General features: G+C 53.0%; 3 protein-coding genes across 5 annotated transcripts; all 3 read right to left on the bottom strand.

The window, feature by feature from the left end:
• Positions 1-2368: 2368 nt before the first annotated feature.
• On the bottom strand, positions 2369-9677 carry Hyal3 (hyaluronidase 3). Of its 2 annotated transcripts, none has more exons than XM_045136420.1 (4): positions 9035-9677; positions 4087-5000; positions 2868-2957; positions 2369-2779 (listed from the first exon to the last, which is right to left on the bottom strand). In XM_045136420.1, exons 1-4 carry the CDS (start codon positions 9330-9332, stop codon positions 2513-2515), a joined length of 1569 nt encoding a protein of 522 aa, XP_044992355.1. In that variant the 5' UTR covers positions 9333-9677; the 3' UTR covers positions 2369-2512. The 2 variants fall into 2 exon arrangements, with proteins under 2 accessions (XP_044992355.1, XP_044992354.1); XM_045136419.1 differs by having other exon boundaries at positions 2369-2782.
• On the bottom strand, positions 5659-9126 carry Naa80 (N-alpha-acetyltransferase 80, NatH catalytic subunit). Of its 2 annotated transcripts, none has more exons than XM_045136423.1 (2): positions 9035-9126; positions 5659-6870 (listed from the first exon to the last, which is right to left on the bottom strand). In XM_045136423.1, exon 2 carries the CDS (start codon positions 6758-6760, stop codon positions 5873-5875), a length of 888 nt encoding a protein of 295 aa, XP_044992358.1. In that variant the 5' UTR covers positions 6761-6870; positions 9035-9126; the 3' UTR covers positions 5659-5872. The 2 variants fall into 2 exon arrangements, with proteins under 2 accessions (XP_044992358.1, XP_044992356.1); XM_045136421.1 differs by lacking the exon at positions 9035-9126 and adding an exon at positions 8683-8785.
• Positions 9678-9902: 225 nt separating the features above from the next.
• Positions 9903-15528, bottom strand: Hyal1 (hyaluronidase 1). Its single transcript, XM_004664174.3, has 4 exons — positions 15414-15528; positions 13853-14776; positions 10705-10794; positions 9903-10546 (listed from the first exon to the last, which is right to left on the bottom strand). The coding sequence occupies exons 1-4, from the start codon at positions 15471-15473 to the stop codon at positions 10232-10234; spliced, it is 1389 nt and encodes a 462-aa protein (XP_004664231.2). The 5' UTR covers positions 15474-15528; the 3' UTR covers positions 9903-10231.
• Between the last annotated feature and the right edge of the window lie 1884 nt (positions 15529-17412).

Raw genomic sequence — 17412 nt, forward strand, 5'->3', positions numbered from 1 at the left:
GGCGCGCTACGCGGACCCCTGGCCAGACGACGGGAGCCACACGCCGCGCGAGCCACCATCTTGCACGAGGCGCCCCGCCCCGCCTAGCGGGTCGCTGGGAAGGTGAGTTCCCGGCCACCCCCTGTCCCTAGGCACCTCCACGAGGCTGAAACTACTATTCCCAGGGAGGGCGTGCGCTCCAAGACGCTGAGCTCAGGGCCGGCCTGTGCGTCGCAGTGCACCATGGGAATCGTAGTTCATTCCTGAGTCCCACAGGCCGACGTCCCTGCTGCTGAACTATGTACCCACAATGCCCCGCGCGCCTCCTTCATCCGCCCCGCCCCGCCCCCCGCAGAGCGCGTACGTATCCCGTTAAGGCTGAAGCATCCCTCTCCAGTTGAGGTACAGCCGCAGGACCCACGTCTCCCCGGGCCTCCTTGGAACAGGGCACTTGTTCTGAGGCCACGGCGGACCACGGGAACAGTTTGGCGCTCAGTGGAACAGTGAGAATAGACCATCTCGGGCAGTGAAAAGACTTTACGGTGAAAGTAGGGTCATCATAGACAACAGCTTAGCACCTACACACCTGAATCTAATTCGGAGAGGAGGGAGGTGAGTCCCCAGAAGGGCAGGAAAGCAGCCTTGGGCTGGCAGCCCCAGCCGTCTGAACCGTCACATCTGGAGGCTGCTTTGTTGTGAGAACTCAGAGGGCCCTCTTGTGTTATTATGGGATTTCGTTGTTGTTGTTTTTCGAGGTAGGATCTCTAGCCTGGCGATTCTCCTACCTCTGCCTCCCGAGTGCTGGGATTAAAGACGTGCGCCAGCCACCACGCCCGGCTTTTTTTTTTTTTTTTAAATGCTTGAGAGTAAAAGGGCAAAGAGAGAAAGAGGGAGGTAGACAATGGGCGCGCCAGGGCCTCTAGCCACTGCAAATGAACTCTAGACACTTGAGCTACCTTGTGCATCCACCTTTATGCGGGTACTGGGAAATCGAACCTGGTCTTTTGGCTTCACTGACAAGTGTCTTAAACGCTAAGTTATCTGTCCAGCCTGTGATGTGGAAATTGGGGTCCTGGGGTGCTTCCTGGAACACCAAGCCCTGAGTTCATATCTGCAAACTAACCAAAGAATCGGCAATTCCAGATTCAAGAGCATGACTTATGAAATACCACGTTTTATTCAGATTCTACATAGGAGTGCAGAAAGGGGAAGGCTGAGAGGTGAAGGGAAACAAAGTGGGGAAAAGAGAAGTACACCACATGGAGCCCAAAAGCCCATGTAGGCCACATGTGGCTCAGGAGTCCATGTGACCAGATAGGGAACCCCAGGGGGAGCAGCTGGAAAGAAAAAAGAAAGTTCAAAGAGCTCCTGCATGTGGGGAGCTGGAGGAGATAACCCGTGTGGAAAGTAAGTGCTAGGGACCCTCCCAGCTGGGCCTGGGCTAGGGCCTAGGCTTAGCCCCTACCAGCTGAGTCTGGGCCCAGCTGAGGGAAAAACCCACCCACAGCTGGAAGTTCCCAAGTGATCAGAGAGGCTGCCCTCCCCTTGCAAAGGTATTTACAACCTTAGGGTGGTGGGCTATCTCAGAAAGAGATTAGCTGGGGGAAGAGGGGACTGAACTTCACCATCCAGAGTTTAAGTCCTAGGAAAGTCCTCCCTCCCAGGAGGGGTCCTGTTTGTGGAAAAACAATTCTGTGGAACTAGGCAAGAGAGAAAAATTTTCCTGCCCTTTTACCTTCAGGGATCCAGTCATCCTTACTACACCCCTTCAACCCCTTGCTTTTATAGTTTTAATATTTCATTTATTTGAGAGAGGGGCTGATTGAATGGACATGCTAGGGCCTCTAGCCACTGCGAACAAACTCCAGGTGTGTGCAGCTGGCTTATGTGGGTACTGGGGAATTGAACCTGGGCCCTTACATTTTTCTTTTTAATTTATTTTTACTTATTTGAGAGCAACAGACAGAGAGAGAATGGGTGCACCAGGGCCTCCAGCCACTGCAGACAATCTGCAGACACGTGTGCCCCTTGTGCATCTGGCTAACGTGGGTCCTGGGGAATCAAGCCTCGAACCGGGATCCTTAGGCTACACAGGCAAGCGCTTAACGGCTAAGCCATTTCTCCAGCCCTGAACCTGGGTCCTTAAGCTTCACAGTCCAGTGCTTTAACCGCTAAGCCATCTCTTCATCCCTGTTTTGTGTTTTTATTGGCCCCTTATGCCCCCCTCGGGGATCCTAGGGCAAAGGAGTGGCAGTAGAAGTGGGGCTGTGTACTTGGGAACATTCTGTAAAGCTGAGCAGGAGTGGGAGTTTCCCCAGGAAGAATGGCAGCAGGAAAAAAAGCAAGAGCAGCCGGGTGTGGAGGTGGACATCTTTAATCCCTTGGGTGGCAGAGGTAAGAGGATTGCCATGAGTTTGAAGCCACCCTGAGACTCCATAGTGAATTCCAGGTCAGCTTGGGCCAGAGCGAGACCCTACCTTGAAAAACCAAAAAGGAAGGGGGACAAAAAGAGGCAAGAGCAGGAACGCCTGGCTTATGTTGCTTCCTTAGGCCCAGGCCTGGGCTCCTTGCAGGTAGGGCCAGTCCAGCCCCAATAACAGCGGCAGCTGAAGGACCCCCAAGCTCCGAAGCTGCCATCTGGCTGCAGGTGCAGAAAGGCTTCCATTTGTCCTGGGTCTTTCCGGGCACAGCGTCCGTGGCCGTGGCATTTTTGGTGACTGCAGGCCATTGCTGCTTTGGTCACATTAACCACATAGGGGCCTAACGTAGCCACCAGGTAATCATGGAGCCTCCAGCACTTCTTCTGAGAAGAGAAAGGATATGTCAGTGTTCCTGCTCCGTGGCCTTGGCATGGCCTGTATGACAGGCTGAAAGGGGACACTGATCACCTGAGAACTGGAGAAGCTCAAGTCACCCCAGAGCACCACGCCGGCTGCCCCCAGGGCTGCGCTCACACCAATGGTCTGCACCAGGTCATCCTAGAAGCAAAGCATTGCTAAGCCAGAGCTGGACTGACCAAATCCATGTAGGCCTAATTCCATCATCAAGAAACCCTAACTCACTTGATAGTCTTTGCTCACATTAAAAACAATTTACAGAGCTGGGTGTGGTGGCACATGCATTCAGTCCCAGCACTTGGGAAGCAGAGGCAGGAGGATCACCGTGGGTTCAAGGCCACCCTGAGATTAATTCCAGGTCAGCCTGAATTGAAAGTGAGGTGCTTGACTGCAAAGCCAAAAGACTCAGATTCGATTCCCCAGGACCCACGTAAGCCACATGCACAAGGGGATGCATGCATCTGGAGTTCATTTGCAGTGGCTAGAGGCCCTGGCGTGCCCATTCTCTCTCTCTTTCTACCTGCCTATTTCTGTGTCTCTCACTCAAATAAATAAAATGTTTCTAAAATTTATTTTTTACCAAAGAGATGCAATTCATTATGCTAAAGTATTACAAAATATACATTGTTTTATAAACAGAAGAAAAAAAGAAACCTTGATACACTGCCATGATCTGATTCTGCTTCTAGAATGGGACTTTTTTTTCCCCATAGAGCAGAGCCTCTGACTTCTCAGGACCTCCATTCAGAGAATAACTCCCCTCAGACCTAGCCCAAAAGGGTACATCCTGCCATACCCCTTCAGATCTCTGGGCACAAAGCCCTCCCTCTCTGGGTAGATGCTCCAGAATAGGGTCTTCCCCTATAAATCTCTAGATCAAGAGCCTCCTTCATGGGCTGAGATAGCTCAGTGGGGTAAAGTGCCCAAGTATGAAGACCTGAGTTGGCATCCGTGGCACCCATTAAAAACAAAGACACACCAGGTGTGGTAGCACACACCTTTAATCCCAGCACTCAGGAGGCAGAGGTAGCAGGATCGCCGTGAGTTCGAGGCCACCCTGAGAGAACCTAGTGAATTCCAGATCAGCCTGGGCCAAAGTGAGACCCTACCTCGAAAACCACAACCAAAAAACCACGAAGACACCTGATGACGGACCATGGCTCCTGTATGCACAACACCCTTTAAGTTCCCCACGGAAGGCCTTCTCAGACCCTCCTAGGACAGGGCCATGTTTCTCCATTCAGATCCCTGGACCTCAGCTTCAAATTACCTGAGACAGGAACTCCCCAGAGCTCCGGTGTGTGAGGCGAGCATAGGCCAGAACAGGCAGGGGATGCGCACGCCCCGCGAGGGCCACGCGAAAGGCCTCCTCCAGGCGGTATCGAACAAAGGCCTGGCGGTAGACCGCTGGCAATCTGGATGGGAGGTAGATGCTAGGGAAGAGAGCACTGGAGGCGGCCCAGAGCCAATGCAGCTGTGTGTTGCGGGCAAGGGTGGCAGCATGGCAGCGGCCCGTGTAATTGGCAGCCATATTGTGCCAGCCATTGCCACAGGCTGGGTAGCGATAGAAGCCCCAGAGCCCATAGGGCCGCAGTGTTTGGCCCAGTTTCAGTGTGTCTTCCATCAGTGCTCGGGCTGCGCGCTCAAAGCCAGCACAGGCCTTACGTAGCTGCTCTTGAGGGTCCAAGTTGGGAAATAACTGCTGTGCCCAAGCCCAGGAAGCTGCCTGGTAGGCCTGGCGACGGGGGCCACAGTTCCCAGCCCAGAGTGGATACCACTCCTCCCAGTCTAGCACTGCCAGGCCAGTGAAACTGGATCTCAGGCTTTGGCGGATCTGGTGGGCAGCCTTTGCCAGGTGATGGTCTAGGGACACAGCCTGAGGGATGCCCCCATTGTGAGCTGTGCCCCTGGGCCCGAAGTAGGGATAGAGGCCAAACTGGTTCTTGTAGAAGATGCTGATGTTCTGGCCATGGAAACGCTGGCCATGGTTAGCAATGATGCCCAGGGCATTGAGTGGTAGGTGCACGCCAAAGTGGGCCTTACAGCGTGCCGAGGGTATGTTCCACAGCACAGAAAAGGGGCGTCCGAGAGCCTGCAGCAAGGGCTGGCCACGTACCAGGCACAAGGCCACCCCCACCACTAGGCCTGGGCCTAGCTGCATGGTCCTGCCACCAAGATGGAAACCTGCAGGAGAGAGGGGGGCACAAGCTTAGAGCCACAGCCAAGACCATGCCTTCCTCACAGCAGGTTGTTTCCCTAGCTATTCCCCACGAGCCGGAGGGTACCACAGGCCTCAGAGAAGTCATTCTCCAATGTGGCCTGGGCTGCTCCCCTGTAAGTGTTCTCCAGCTGTCAAGTCCCCCCCATGTCCGCTGAGGTTTCCCCCACCCACAGCTGTCACAAGACACCCCCCCTTCCTTCTCCCAGCCATCTTGTTCTCTGCTCCAAGACGACTTAGCTCTTGCTTCAATATCCTGGCTTCTTACTCAAGCCTTGAGGTTTCTGCTGTGACATCACTTCTAGGTCTCGTGTATCCCCAGGGGAGGACATTTGGGCTGCTGAAGCCTCTGTACTTCCCTGTCCTATAGGTCCAGTATACCTACCTGCTTAATGCTTCCATGCCTGTGCCTAGCCCAGGGCTGGTGCTCAATGAATAGTAATGACTGAAAAGGGAAGGGAACAGTCCCTTCCACCCTTCAACCCCCACCATCTGACAGGGTGGGAAGATCAAAAGACAGGTATCACTGGCCCCAGGGCCAATTTGGATCTTGAGGCTTCTGCAGGGGATAGTGGCCTTGAGAAGTGAAAGGGAAGGGGAGGGGGTTAACAAATAAACCATCACTGCTGCACCCAAATGAAAGCCTTTATTCAGGCACACTCACAGCTCCAAGCCAGAGCTTGGAAGCCACCTCCTGGCCCATTGGCACCCGGGAAACATGCCCAGACTAACGCTGCCCCCAGGAGCTAGGAGCAAAGGTATAACCAGTGGGCTGAGGCTGGTACTGTCCTGAGCAATCCACTGTTCCAACAGGGCAGTTCTTAGTCCTGCAAGGCCTTCAAATGTCTTTCTCCATCCAGAATATGGGGCACCCCTTCAGGTCTTGATATTGTGTCTCTAGCGAGCTTTGAGGAAGGGGCCCTGGTGGAGGTGGGGGTAAGGTGGTCAGAGACTGTGGTAGGGGAGGAGGTGGTGGCAATGGGAACCCCTTAGGGCCCTTTGGGAAAGCTTGGGCAGTCAGGTTAGGGGCTTTGCCGGGTGGCCGGGGGAAGGGAGCCTTAGAGAATGCACGAAGCAGAGTGGAGGGCAGCCGTTGGCTGGTGAAGGCCAACCCCTGCACAGGTTCACCCAGGTGGTAGCCCAGGTGGGCATAGAAGTGCATCTGGTCATGAGTGGTGAGGTGCAGCCGGCGGAAACCCTGAGCCCGAGCAAAGATCTCCAGGCCTTCCATGAGGCGTCGGCCAAAGCCACGACCCCTTAGGGCCCGGGCCACCACCACGGTCTCCACTAAGAGGCTGTGGGGCTGGTCCAGTACTCGTGACAGGCGCGCGTGGCCCACCACGATGGGGGCTGCTCCAGATGTGGGCCGGGGGCTCAGAAGCATGAGGCACGTCGGGAAGGCATCTGAAGACTGGCCCAGGGAATGGAGACGGGAGGCACGGCTACGGGGCCACTGGTCATTGATGAGGTCAGCGCAAGCGCTCAGGAGCTCAGGTCGGCAGTGCACAGGCTCTAGGGTCAACTGAGCCAGGTCAAGGGACGGCGTCTCCTCTGCCTGGTGTTCAGGATCTGGGGTAAGTTTAGCTGAGCCAGGACTGAGAGTCATCTCTGGCCGATGTGTAGGATCCAAGGTTAGCTTGGTCAGGTTGAATTGCACGGTCCACTCAGGCTGGCATGCAGGATCCAAAGTCAGCTTCGTAGGGCTGGTGCTCAGGATCAGCTCCATCCGGTGCGCAGGGTCTAGGGTAAGGGGTAAGCTTGGCTGGGCCAGGGCTCAGTGTCAGCTCTTGCATACAGGTAGAATCCAGGCTCAGCAGCAGTATCCAAGATCACCTCCTGTTAGGTTGCAGGCAGCTCAGTGCCAGGCTGGAGATTAAGGCCACAGTCCCCAAGGCAATGGCATCTCCTCACACAACAGATCTCCTCCTATGGATAACAGCCATGCTGGGCTGTGTCAGGAAGCCAGGTGGGACAGGGAATGACTGATGAGTGTGAAGTGGCCATACATCCTAGAACTGGGAGTGGTAGACCCACTTGCACCTGATGGTACAGGGGACCTGGAAGAAACCCATCCCCTAACACTTGGGGAGAAAATCAAGTAGAAAGCAGGGTTGAGTGGATCCAGGTGGAGACTGAGGGTGAGGGTGTGTGCTAAAGGCAGGAGCAGAACCCAGGAGTTCTGGCTTACCTGCTCTGGCTATAAACTTATCCTCCTCAGCAGGGCACAGTGGCGCACACCTTTAATCCTAGCACTTGGGAGGCAGAGGTAGGAGGCTCATGGTGAGTTCAAGGCCACCCTGAGAACTACATAATGAACTCCAGGTCAGCCTGGGCTAGAGAAAAACCCTACCTTGAAAAACAAACAAAATAAAAAAACAAAACTGTATCCTCCTCAAGACCTCACTGTGCCAGGCCTGCCAATGTAGCAAATTTGCTGGGCATCTTGTATTCGTTCAAGACATGGTCTCAATGTGTAGCTCAAGTTGGCCTTGAACTGTCAATCCTACCTCAACCTTCCCCCCAAGTGCTGAGGGCACCAGCGTCAGCCACCATGCCTAACAGTTCCACTTATCTCAAGCAGTAGTCCACTACTATGGCTGATTAGCCAAACGACAAGTACCAACCAAACTTCACTTCTGCTTGCACTCCCCTGAGGCTCTCTTCTGAAGAAAGACGGTCCCCTGTCCTGTCCTTCGCCCTACATTGCAGCTCCCCTCCAGCTCTGGCCTTTTCAGCTATCTGAATCATGGCCCCTGCCTAGCTGATCCTGGGACTCCACGCATTCACCCATAAGACTCATCTTCCCCTTCCTCTAGGGCACAGAGGGACACTTCGGGCATGGATGTGACTGTCCCCACAGACAGCACCCCAGCAGTATCAGCCCTGGGCCTTGTCTCAGTCACGCAGCATGTTGTTTCTGCAAGCCTGCTTGCCTCTGGCCTGATAAGGACCACAGCTTCCTTCCTATATCCACGGGAGCCCAACGGCCACCAAGTTGGTGGCCCAGACCTCCCAGATCCAAACCCCATTGTTTGCCCACCTAATTCCAGGTTCTGTTGTCAGAACGGTCTATACTGAGGTGGGGGGAAGGGGTTCTTACAGTGAGTAGGCTTCTGAGTCCCCCAACTCCTCTAAACACCTCCTCCGAAAAGTTCCTTCTGACAACATCTCCCAGCCCTCCTTGAACTTGAAGACAATTCAACGCTAATTAGGAACAGGCCGCTCCCTCTTCCCGCGCGGTATTCTACGCACCGGGCTCTCAGCCCCTCACCTGCACCTGCACCGGCAGCAGCAGCAGCACCCCTGGGTCAGGATAGAGGAAGCCCCGGGGTCCGCCCCTAGTCTAGAGCCCCAGGATGTCCTAAGCGGGCTTAACCCCTTCAGTGCTGGCCCCCACCACCTGTGGAAGGAGCGGGGCCACCGGTCTTCAGAAAGGGTCCCCCACAGTCTCCGCAGTGCCTCGATTTCCCCAACTCCCGTGGGTCACAGGCCACGGAGTTTTTATGGGTGGGTTGTGGGGGGGGGGGAAGGCTTCAAAGGCTTGGCTACGGGAGGGTGTGTGGCTCGGCAAGCCCTGGGAGGAACCGGCCGATAGATAGCGGGAGGGCGATGGGCGGGCAGCGTGCGGGGAGGGAGGGGAGTACTGACATGTCGGCGCCGAGCTCCCGAGTTCCTCTCGTCGTCGCTGCGCACGGCTGGGCTGGCTCGCGGCGCTCGGGCTCCGACTCCCCGCGTCCGACGGACCCTGACCCCCAGCGGCGAGGCGGACGAACGGCAGCCGTCGCAGCTCCCAGCGCACCTCGTCGTCCAGGGGCTCCCCGGGCCCGAACGCGGTCGCCGGGGCCCCGCCCCCGCCCCCCCCCCCCCCGGTTCCGCGCGTCACCGCACCGAAGCGGCGCGGGCTCGAACTCTCGGCGGGCGCGGCTCCGGCCGCCTCCCTCCCGCGCTAGGGCTGCCTGCGCCTCCTTCCATTCCTCTTCCCCCCCCCCCCCCCACTCACCCTTCCCTCGCCACCGCCTAGGTCCCGCCTCGATTGCTCCGTGCTGGGGCCCAAGCCCCCTGCTCCGGGCATCACAGCTGCAAGAGCAGCCCAGGCCCCTCCTCCCGCCGGCTCCGCCTCCACCTCGCCACGCCCCCAGGTGCTGACGGTTCGCGTCCCCGTGGCGTCTGGACTCCCAAGTGCGTCTTGGAAAGCTCAAATCAGGTAGAATTTCCTCCTGATCCTGCGATGCAGGCGCCTTCAGACAAGCATCGCACGTGGATGAAAGAGAAGAGACCTTCTCTGTGCCCCTCTGCATCTCGGGGTCTGTCCTTTTTAGACGCTCAGTAAACAGCTCAGCAAATCACGACAGCTTTGTTTGCTGAGTTAAACAGTGCTAGGTGTCTCCTCTCAGCGGATTCAGGGATCCTGTAGAGGGTGGTGTAGAGAGCTCCACCACACACACAGTAGGTGTGCAAGGGCTCTAGCTTTACATCCAGATAGCCTCGGTTTCAATGTGCCTGTCTCCTCTTGCTGTGGGAACTTGGACAAAAACAATACTCTTGAGCCAGGTGTGGTGGCACGCACCTTTAATCCCAGCACTCAGGAGGCAGAGGTAGGAGGATCGCCGTGAGTTCGAGGCCACCCTGAGACTACATAGTGAATTCCAGGTCAGCCTGAGCTACAGTGAGACCCTACCTCCGAGAAAAAAAAAAAAAAAAAAAAAGTACTCACTCTTGAGCTAGGCGTGTGGCATGCGCCTTTAATCCCAGCACTCAAGAGGCAGAGGTAGGAATCACTAGAGAGTTTGAGGCCATCCTGAGACTACATAGTGAAGTCCAGGCCTGAGCTAGAGTGAGACTCTACCTCAAAAAAAAAAAAGAAAAAAAGAAAAAAAAAAAAGAAAAGTACTCTCACTGTGAGTACCTCAATTTCTTATCACTTCACTGGGAAAACCGAATGAGCTGGCCACTTAATATGCTTAGGACGGGGCACACATGGTGATTGCTAGCTAGTTAGACCCATATGGGCATAGAGTTGATAGTGTCTTCTAACTCATGTGACACTCCCAGTCTTGGACTCTGCGAGTGTGTGCATATGACCATGACAGTAGCTGAGTGTACTCCTGACTGACTGTAAGTTGCACACCTGTGGCTGTATTTGAGGAAGCCACGGACAGGCCCGGAGTGTGAGGCATTCACTGTGCATAGCCAATCCCTATACTCTCTGCTGCTCACACCACTTTCCACTCCAGCCCTGATAGCAGCGACATTTGAATTTCAAAGCCATCTGTTTCTGATCCTCAAGTGACAGGGCACCCTTCAGGCTCAGTGGCCTGCCACCAGGTGCGACACGGATGGAGAAACTGGCAGGGTTGAGGATGAGGAGGGCTTCAGGGTGGCTGGGACGGCGGGCACAGTGGCCATGGCTGGAGCACAGGATTTTACTGCAGAGACGAGCCCCGCTGGTCACATTCAGGATAAAGGGACCCAGTGTGGAATCCGTATACTCCTTGATGGCCTGACAGGATTCCTGGGTGGGAAGGAGAGTGTCGGGGAAACCACAGCCATGCATGGGCCCTCCTGGGCCATTGAGGTCCTTACTTAGCTGCTGGCTAGTCAGGACGTCAGGGGTAGAAAGGGCTGGCCGGGCTCTCCCCCATCCCTACTCCTGTTCGGTCCTGAACTCACCTTGGTCTGTGTTTGTTCCCAGCTCACCCAGAGCACCACTCCTGCTGCTCCCAGGGCTGCGCTCTCCCCCAGGCTGTGCTCCAGCTCCTCCTGAGAAGCAGACGTCATACCCCTGTGAGACCTCCCTTCCTGCACAGCCCACTGCTGTGACATCACTGGATGGAACAAAATCGTCTGTAACCTTCAAACGAGGCTGCTCTAGCCCTGGTGGCCAGAGGCAAGCCTATCCCCGTCTTTGGCCTATTCAGCCATGTGGACAGAACTATTTTTTTTCTAGTAAATGCCAAGTCATCTGTGCTTAGCACAGAACTTGGCACAAAGTAGATGTTCAATATATGTGAAAGTAAATATGACAAAAGGCTAAGGGGGTGTGGCTCAGTGGAAGAGCACTCGTCTAGGATGCACAAGGGCCTGAGTTTGATCCCCAGCAACACATACACACACACATAAAAGGGCTGGAGAGATGGCTCAGATGTCAGAGTGTTTGTCTGCAAAGCATAGGGACCCCAGTACCCACATAAAGGTAAAGGCAGATGCACAAAGTGGCACATGTGTCTGGAATTTGTTTGTAGTAACTCTAGAGGTCATGATGCACCCATTCTCTCTCTCTTTCTCTATCTACCTCTCTCTCTCTTAAAAAAAATGGCTGAGGGCTGGAGAGATGGCGTAGCGGTTAAGCGCTTGCCTGTGAAGCCTAAGGACCCCGGTTCGAGGCTCGGTTCCCCAGGTCCCACGTTAGCCAGATGCACAAGGGGGCGCACGCATCTGGAGTTCGTTTGCAGAGGCTGGAAGCCCTGGCGCGCCCATTCTCTCTCTCTCCCTCTGTCTTTCTCTCTGTGTCTGTCGCTCTCAAATAAATAAATAAAAATTTAAAAAAAAATGGCTGAAAAGGAGACATAAAGGGTAGAGAAAGGAAGGGAAGAGGATACTTAATAGGTTGATACTGTATATATGTAATTACAATGATTGTAATGGGTAGGTAATATGATGGAGAATGGAATTTCAAATGGGAAAGTGTGGGGGTGGGGAGGGAGGGAATTACCATGGGATATATTTTATAATCATGGAAAATGTTAATAAAAATTTTTAAAAAATTAAATAAATAAATAAATAAATAAATGGCTGAAGGTCAGGCATGGTGGTACACACTTTTAATCCCAGAACTTGGGAGGCAGAGAGAGGAAGATTTCCATGAGTTCAAGACCATCCTGAGGCTACATAGTGAATTCCAGGTCAGCCTGGGCCAGAGTGAGACCCTACCTCAAAAAAAAAAAAAAAAAAAAAAAAGAAGAAGAAGCCAGAAGCTGGGTACGGGGGCTGGAGAGATGGCTTAGTGGTTAAGTGCTTGCCTGTGAAGTTTACAGACCCTGGTTCAAGTCTCAGTTCCCCAGGATCCATGTAAACCAGATGCACAATCTGGCACATGCATCTGGAGTTCATTTGTAGTGGCTGGAGGCCTTGGCGTGCCCATTCTCTCTCTCTCTCTCTCTCTCTCTCTGCCTCTTTTTCTCTGTGTCTGCCTGTCGCTCTCAAATAAATAAATAAAAATAAACAAAAAAAATTAAAGAAAGCTGGGTATGGTGGCACACAGCACTCAGGAGGCAGAGGTAGGAGGATTGCCATGAGTTCGAGGCCACCGTGAGACTCCATAGTGATTCCAGGTCAGTGTGGGCTAGAGTGAGACCCTACCTCAAAAAAACAAAACAAAACAAAACAAAAAAACAAAGAAAGCTGGGTATGTATAGTGGTGCACGCCTTTAATCCCAGCTCTCAGGAGGCAGAGGTCAGAGGATTGCTGTGAGTTTGAGGCCACCCTGAGACTACAGAGTAAATTACAAGTCAGCCTGAACTACAGCAAGAACCTACCTCTAAAACACCAAACAAGGGCTGGACAGATGGCTTAGTGGTTAAGGTGCTTGCCTGCAAAGCCTAAGGACCCATGTTTGACTTTCTAGATCCCAGGTAAGCCAAAAGCACAAGGTGATGCAAGCATGCAAGGTCGCACATACGCACAAGATAGCACATGTGTCTGGAGTTCAATTGCAGTGGTTAGCATGCTGATTCTCTCTCTCTCACATAAAAAAATGTTTTAAGCCGGGCGTGGTGGTGCACGCCTTTAATCCCAGCACTCGGGAGGCAGAGGTAGGAGGATCACCGTGAGTTCAAGGCTACCCTGAGACTACAGAGTTAATTCCAGGTCAGCCTGGACCAGAGTGAGACCCTACCTTGAAAAACCAAAAAAAAATATATATATATTTTAAAAGCCGGGCACAATCCCAGTACTCGGGAGGCAGAGATAGGAGGATCACTGTGAATTCAAGGCCACCCTGAGACTACATAGTGAATTCCAGGTCAGCCTGGACTAAAGTGAGACCCTACCTCAAAAAACCAAAAAAAAAAAAAAAAAAAAAAGCTAGGCTTTTTTTTTTTTAAGAGATGGCTTAGCAGTTAAGGTGCTTGCCTGCAAAGCCTAAGGACTCATATTCAGCTTTCCAGGTCCCATGTAAGCCAGACACACCATGATGCAAGTGGGCCAGGTTGCACATGCATACAAGGGAGTGCACATGTCTGGAGTCCACCTGCAGTATGGGGAGGCCCTGCTGTGCCAATTCTCTCTCCCTCCCTCTCTCTCACTCTCATATTAAAAAAAAAAAAAAAAAAAGAAGGGCTGGAGAGATGGCTTAGCAGTTAAGGCATTTGCCTTCCAGATCTAAGGACCCAGGTTCAATTCTCCAGTACCCATGTAAGTCAGCTGCACAAGGGGGCCACGCGTCTGGAGTTCCTTTGCAGTGGCTGCAAGCCCTAGCACTCCCATTCTCTCTATCTTCTTCTTTCTCTCTCTAAATAAATAAATGAATAATTAATTGAAAAAAAGAAAAGAAAAGAAAAGGCAAGCTGGGCATAGTGATACACGACTTTAATCCCAGCACTTGGGATGCAGAGGTAAGAGGGTCACCATGAGTTCAAGACCACCCTGAGACTACACACAGTCATAGTGAATTCCAGGTCAGCCTGAGCTAGATTGAGACCCTACCTCAGGAAAAAAAAAATGTGCCCTCAAGGCTGTGTGGTCTCAGTGGTTGGGCCTATTGCTATATCTCTTAACAAGGAAAGCTGACAAAACGAACGACATTCACAAAAGACTCACCAGGGGCAGAAGATCATTTGTCATCTCATAGAAGATCTGGACATAAGGCAGCACTGGCAAACTAGGGGCCCTGGCCTTCTTGGCCACTCGGAACGCCTCAAGCACGCGGTGCCTCACGAACATCTGTGCCTTCCCGGTACCCTTCAGTGCTGCAGGCAAGTAGATACTAGGGTAGAGGGCACGGCTGTGGTTCCACAGCCACCATAGCTGGTCATTCTGGGCATGGATGTTTGGTGGACACTGGCCAGTGTAGTTGGGACTTAGAAAGTCATAGTTGTAGCAGTCGGGGAAGCCATAGTAACCCCAGAGGCCCTGAGGGCGCAGTACTTCTCCCAGCTGGAGGGTGGCATCCATCCACTGCTGGGCAGCTTTCTGGAACTGGTCCTGGGCTGCTGCCTCCACCCTAGTGGCTGGCCAGTCGGGGTGCTGTGCCTTCACCAGTGCCCGTGAACGCTGCCGATAAATGTCCTTGGTGTCCCAATTGTAGACCCAGCGCGGGCGCCATGCCTCCCAGTCAATGACCGCCAGGCCTGAGAAGTCAGGAACAGGCATGGCAGTCTGGATGTCCTGGAACGTGCGACTCAGGTGGGCATCAAGGCTGGCATTCTGGGGCAGGCCACCGAATATGGGTTCCCCAGTGGATGTATAGTAGGGGTAGGTGCCCAGCTGCCAGCTGTAGAAAATAGTCATGTTAGGACCATGGAAGGTCTGTCCTGGATTGACGACCACATCAAAGACACTGACGTCCACATCCACGCCATGCTTCTCCAGGCACCACTGGGTGTCTGCATTCCAGATCGTGATGAATGGCTGGCTGGGCGCCATGGGGTCCTTGGAGCCTCGAGCCAAGTTAAGCAAGGTCAGGAAGAGAGTGCAGATGTGAAGCAGGTGTGCTGCGGCGGCGAGGGAGGAGTCTGGGGAAACCTGACCAAAGGAGGTAGAATTGAGAACAAGTCCATGCCACCCCCCCCCCCGTTTTATTTTCTTTTGGTTTTTCGAGATAGGGTCTCACTCTAGCCCAGGCTGACTTGGAATTCACTATGGAGTCTCAGGGTGGCCTTGAACTCAGGGCGATCCTCCTACTTCTGCCTCCCGAGTGCTGGGATTAAAGGCCTGCAACACCACGGGCTGGCTGGTCCCAAACTTTCTGACCCACTGCTCAAGGCAGCTGAGACGAGGATGATCTGCTTGCTCATAAATTCACCCCAAATGCTGTGGCTTTAGTTGAACATTGACTTGCAGAGCTCAGTAAAGTCATAGGCCAGAAAAGAGGCTAGGAGGGGAGGCCTCTGCCATCTGCCTCTCTGCCTCCTACAAGCCTTGCCCTGGCCTAACCTTGCCCACCCCACTTCCCCAAAGGCCAAATGGAGTCTTTCCGATTCTGGGAAGAGAGAAGGAGCGCTGGGCGCTCACCTCCAGGCTGACCTGATGGACAGGGAGTCCCTTTCCTGTCTCTTCCATCACAAAATACTGGCAGTGATTGGGGGAAAAGGATGCTCAGTGACCAAGGGCAGCCCAGCCCTCCTGGATACCCTCCAGCCGCCCGCTTGTCCCTGCTGACCTCAGGGCTGAAGAGCTTCATTCTCCAAACTTCCTGACTCCGGGGTGGAAACCCAGGCATGGCACAGGCAAGGCTGTCGCACAGCTGCACCAGAAACTTCTGGAAGAAAACAGCTTTTGGAAATTTTGAGTTTTTGTAGGTGGTCACCCCACCCAGCCGGAGGGCTGGCCCTTGGCAAGGGGTGGGACCTGAGGGCCAGGCCAGCAGTGGCTCCTCCCACTCAGCACCAGTGCAGGGCTTTGTAGCTTTCCTGGGCAGGCCTGTGTGTGGTCCTTCAGTGTGTGGGTGCCTGAGGAGGAGGATTTATGGTCTGAGTACTTTCTTTTCGGCACGACATGATAATATTGGTAGATCTTACACACTTTTGCCTTTGCGGATTCTCTTCCTTATTAAAACTTTTTATTTATTTATTTGCAGTGGTGGAAATGGAACCCAGGACTTCACGCTTGCTAGGCAAATGCTCTACTACTGAAGTACATCCCTAACCCCTTAAAAAATATTCTAGGGGCTGGAGAGATGGCTGAACAATTAAAGGTGCTTGCTTGCAAAACCTGATGGTCTGGATTCAAGTCCCCAGACACACAAAATGGCACAAGCATCTGCCATATTTGCAGTGGCAGGAGTCCTTGGTGCCCCATTCTCTCTTTCCTCTCTCTCTCTCTTAAATAAATAAAATATTAAAAATAATAATATGGGCTGGAGAGATGGTTTAGCAGTTAAGCACTTGCCTGTGAAGCCTAAAGACCCCAGTTCCCCAGGACCCACGTCAGCCAGATGCACAAGGGGGCGCACGCATCTGGAGTTCATTTGCAGTGGCTGGAGGCCCTGGCTCGCCTATTCTCTCTCTCTCTCTTTCTGTCACTCTCAAACAAATAAATAAAAATAACAAAAAAATTAAAAAAAAAATAAGAATATGGCAGGCATGGTGGCACATGCCTTTAATTCCAGCACTTGGGAGGCAGAGGTAGGAGGATCGCCGTGAGTTCGAAGCTACCCTGAGACTATATAGTGAATTCCAGGTCAGCCTGGGCTAGAGTGAGACCCTACCAACAACAACAACAAAAGAATAATTTAAAATATAAGCGAGACCTCATGCTACATGCCCTGTAATTTTAGCACTTAGGAGATTCAGGCAGGAAGATCCTGAACTCAAGGGGAGCCTGGGTATCTAGCAAGACCCTGTCTCAAAAAGCCAAACAAGGGCTGGAGAGATGGCTTAGCAGTTAAGGTGCTTGCCTGCAAAGCCAAAGAACCCAGGTTCAAATCCCTAGGAGCCACCTAAACCAGATGCACAAGGGGGCGCATGTGTCTGGAGTTCCTTCGCAGCAGCTGAAGCCCTTGGCTCGCCCCCTCTCTCTCTTTCTCGCTTGCTTGCTCAAATAAATAAATAAATAAATAAATAAATAAATAAATAAATAAATAAATAAATATATTTTTAAAGCCAAACAATGTTTATGGGTTCCTACAAGTCTTATAGTTCTAGGCTCTGTCTGTGCCCACTGGGTAAGTGTCCTCTGTTTCTGAAAGGCTCTGTGTTCATGAAGTTGGGGCTGTTTTGTACATGTTCTGGGTCAGTGGTTGCTTCTTTGTGACGCTCCAGTTGGTAGTCATCTGGATCAGTGTACAAATTCCAGAGGCTTTTGCATGTAAATGTGGGCCTCAGTGCCTGGGACCCTGTGTGTGTGTGTGTGTGTGTGTGTGTGTGTGTGTGTGTGTCCTTGCTCTCTTGTGAGAAGAAGCTTTGTGTTTGACCATGGGGATGAGTTGAGAGTCTTTTCATAAACACATGCTCATTCATGCTTCTGCACACATGTTCACTGAGTCAGAGACTGGTTATTGCGACCTGTTAGGTGCTCATGCCCAGGCTTGCCTGCCAGGATAGGGCATGTGGGAAGAGGAGAGAACATGGGTGTAGGCCTGCCTTAGTCCAAAATGTTGTCCGGGCCCTGCAGCCGTGTCTGAGCTGTTGAGCCTCTGGCCTGCTGGTCACTGGAGCAAT

This window comes from Jaculus jaculus, chromosome 17 (assembly GCF_020740685.1).
Source record: "Jaculus jaculus isolate mJacJac1 chromosome 17, mJacJac1.mat.Y.cur, whole genome shotgun sequence".
Lineage (NCBI taxonomy): Eukaryota > Metazoa > Chordata > Mammalia > Rodentia > Dipodidae > Jaculus > Jaculus jaculus.